The following is a 3,749-nucleotide window of genomic DNA, read 5'->3' as shown; positions in this document are numbered from 1 at the left end:
AACTTGAGGAAATTTGTTCAATTGGATTGCGTATTTTTTGAGGAGATCGATCTTTATGTCCATGTTACATTTGTTCTATCGTCATGCCATAATTGTACATAGGCTAGCTAATAAAGTGTCCACGGGTGATTAGTATGTTGCCCAAAACCTGTTCGATAAAAAGTCAATTCCCCCTGTTTTTCATTTTTTTCTATGAAACCTAGCTGTAATTGAAGTTTGTTTAGGCAGCTAGTTCTGTTTGGGGATGGGGACGGTTAAGCAAAACTGTGAATAGAGAGCTTCAACCAAATTGCATTGCTTATCGTAATCATGAACACTCAGCAACAAGTTCGATATAAATAAATGAAACAAGGACCATGGTCTATATATGCCTAGCAGGAAATTATTCTGGTGACAGAATTGGGAAACCGTGACTATGTAACCCCAAAGACAATTAAGATGCAGATAATGGACCGCCAATGTGAGGCACAAAATTTGCATAACAAAGGTAACCTTTGCTGCCTTTTGGCTTTTGCCATAAAGGTGGTCCTCCGGCTAAGTGCATATTTCACCCAATGGTATCACTTATATCTCTATTGCTTTTTTCTATGTTAAATTCTATGTAGTACTTGCATCTTTACAACATTTTTCTGTTTTAAATTGTATGTCTAATCAGTACATGAGTTGCTTGAAATATATAGTATAACGCTTGTACTAAGTGTCTTCTGCACTTGATCAGTCTATTATAGTGCAAATTTTGAGCCCAAAAAAGGGGACTTTTAGATTAATAAGACAGAGACATTGATGCAGTTGGGTCAAAGTATTTTGACATGTTCATAAGGATCTTCATAGGCATGATTAGAAGCTAGGGGACTTTTATGTCATTCTTTTTTCCAATTACCTATGCCGTCAGTTGCATGCCTTTCTAAAGACATGACTTATAAAATTAATCACTACACACCAAAGATGTATGTATACTTTGATGGAAATTTAGTAAAATTCTTTAATTTCACCTTCAGTTTTCACGCTCATGTGTTTGTTTAACCATTGACATTTCAAATTGAATTTAGGAATTTTGCGAAGACGTGAGCGCAGGAGTTGGTACGAAGGGTTTTTTTCTGTTATTAGGTAAATAAAATTTCTATCCGCTTACTTGCAAATTCTGTTTTTATAGATTGTTGAGAAATTTTGCATTTTGTTGATTTCCTTTATTTGCTGGCTGCTTGATTTAGTAGACTGTAAATTCTTGAACTTGAAATTAGGGACTTGTAAGCCACGACCTGAGTTTAAAAAGTAGGCTATTGGAAGCTCGTTGGAGGACATTTATTTATATTAAAAGTATGGATAAAAGATGGATGGAATTTCCAAGAACAAGTGAAAAGTACGAGACAGGACTTCAAATGTTTCTAAACTTCGCATTTTCTAGATCAAGTTGTGACGGAAAGATTTTGTGTCCTTGCAAAGATTGCGGCATGGGTGTTTGTGTGACAAAAATGGAAGCATATGATCATTTGAAAGTGGTAGGATTTATCAAGGGTTATAATAATTGGATAGCACATGGAGAACTTTCAAACTACAATGAAGCCACATCTAATTCTGAAAATACATCAATTGGGGTTTCAAATGGGACTAATGACATGCAAGACTTGGTCCATGATGTATTTGGGATACCACATGGAACAAATGAATTGAATAGAGAAGGGGACATTCCTGTTTCAGAGGCTGAAAAATTTTACAAATTGATTGATGATTCTCAACAGGATTTGTACAGTGGTTGCAAAAATTTCTCGAAATTGTCTTTCATTATTCGTTTGCTTCACCTAAAATGCCTGGGTAAGATGAGTAACAAGATTTTTAATATGCTTGTTGAGCTGTTGAGAGAAGCATTTCCGGAGGCCATGACTAATTTGCCGTCTTCTTACTATGAGGCTGAGAAATTGATGAATACATTGGGGCTGGGTTATGAAAAGATCGATGCATGTCCTAATGATTGTTCTCTTTATTGGGGTAGTGCTGAAAAAAGAACTTCATGCGAAACATGTAACGAGCTTAGGTGGGTTGCTTCAGAAAATGATCCAACTGGAGAAAAAAGGAAAATTCCTCAAAAAGTGTTGTGGCATTTTCCCTTAAAACCTAGATTACAAAGACTATTTATGTCTTCTAAAATTGCATCTCAAATGAGATGGCATGAGGAAAAACGTACAAAAGATGGTTGTATGAGACATCCAGCTGATTTTCCAGCTTGGCAAACTTTTGACCATCTACATCCAGAATTTGCTAAGGATTGTCGAAATGTTAGATTGGGGTTGGCATCTGACGGGTTTAATCCATTCAACAACATGAGTTCTACACACAGTACTTGGCCTGTAGTTTTAATACCATATAACTTACCTCCGTGGATGTGTATGAAGCAACCGTACTTCATGTTGTCCTTGTTAATACCCGGACCATCCTCTCCTGGGAATAATATTGATGTTTATCTACAGCCTCTAGTTAAAGAATTGACCGAATTGTGGGATTTTGGCATTCAAACTTATGATGCATCCCAAAAAGAAAATTTTCAATTGCATGCAGCTCTGTTGTGGACCATTAGTGATTTCCCTGGATATGCAATGTTATCTGGCTGGAGCACTAAAGGTGAATATGCTTGTCCTGTTTGTCACAAGTTCACTCATGCACGACGGTTGACTCATAGTTTCAAATATTGCTATATGGTCATCGGAGATTCTTAGATAGTAAGCATAAATTTAGAAAGCAAGCCCAATTCTTTGATGGCACCGAAGAACATGGAAAGCGACCACCATTGCAAACCGGGGATATGATTGTGAGTGAATTGGGAGACTTGCAAATTAAATTTGGAAAACTTGTGAAAGGTAATCCGAAGCTGCCTTTCAATTGGAAAAAGAGGAGTATTTTCTTTGACTTGCCATATTGGAAAGATAATGTCTTAAGACACAATCTTGACTTCATGCACATTGAGAAGAATGTTTGTGAAAATATTTGGGGGACATTGCTGGATATTGAGGATAAAGCAAAGGACCATTATAATTCCCGCCGTGATTTGAGAGAAATGGGAATAAGAAAAGAGCTGCATCCCATTGAGACAGAACCTGGAAAGGTGTACTTACCTCCATCTTCCTTTGCAATGGATAAAAAACAGAAAACTATGTTTTGCAATGTGCTAAAAAAGTGAAAGTTCCAGATGGTTATGCAGCTAATGTCTCAAGATGCGTTCGAGTAAAATCACCAAGAATTTCAGGGCTTAAAAGTCATGATAATCATATCCTAATGCAGCAATTGATGCCTATAGCTTTGAAAAAGACTTTGCCAAAATCAGTGCGCTATCCTTTGATTCGATTGAGTAGATACTTCAGGCAGCTTTGTTCTAAAGTTATTTGTCCTCAAGATGTGGTTCGTTTGGAAAGTGAAATTGCCGTCATACTCTGCGATCTTGAGAAATGCTTCCCACCAACCTTCTTCGATGTCATGGTGCATTTAGTTGTTCATTTGGCAACTGAAGTGAAATTAGGTGGGCCGGTGTATTATCGTTGGATGTATCCTATAGAGAGGTACTGCTTGTAATTCTCATTATGCCTTAAATGTTTATTCCTTTTTTGCTTTCTTTGATTTGTGGAACTAATTAGAGAGGTTGGAATGATGATACTTTAGGTACTTAGGAACATTAAAATCTTATGTTCGAAATAAAAGTAGGCCTGAAGGTTCGATTGCTCAAGGGTACTTGGCAGAAGAATGCATTAACTTTTGCTCAT

The 3,749-nt window shown here is 36.9% G+C and overlaps 1 protein-coding gene across 1 annotated transcript; it reads left to right on the top strand.

Moving 5' to 3' along the window:
• Window positions 1–1,451: 1,451 nt before the first annotated feature.
• On the top strand, window positions 1,452–3,172 carry LOC113759554. Its single transcript, XM_027302127.1, has 2 exons — window positions 1,452–2,616; window positions 2,712–3,172. The coding sequence occupies exons 1-2, from the start codon at window positions 1,452–1,454 to the stop codon at window positions 3,170–3,172; spliced, it is 1,626 nt and encodes a 541-aa protein (XP_027157928.1).
• Window positions 3,173–3,749: the final 577 nt, after the last annotated feature.

This window comes from Coffea eugenioides, chromosome 2 (assembly GCF_003713205.1).
Source record: "Coffea eugenioides isolate CCC68of chromosome 2, Ceug_1.0, whole genome shotgun sequence".
Classification (NCBI taxonomy): domain Eukaryota; kingdom Viridiplantae; phylum Streptophyta; class Magnoliopsida; order Gentianales; family Rubiaceae; genus Coffea; species Coffea eugenioides.
The sequence above is the reverse complement of the archived record's forward strand: the minus strand, read 5'-3'. Positions and strand labels throughout refer to the sequence as shown.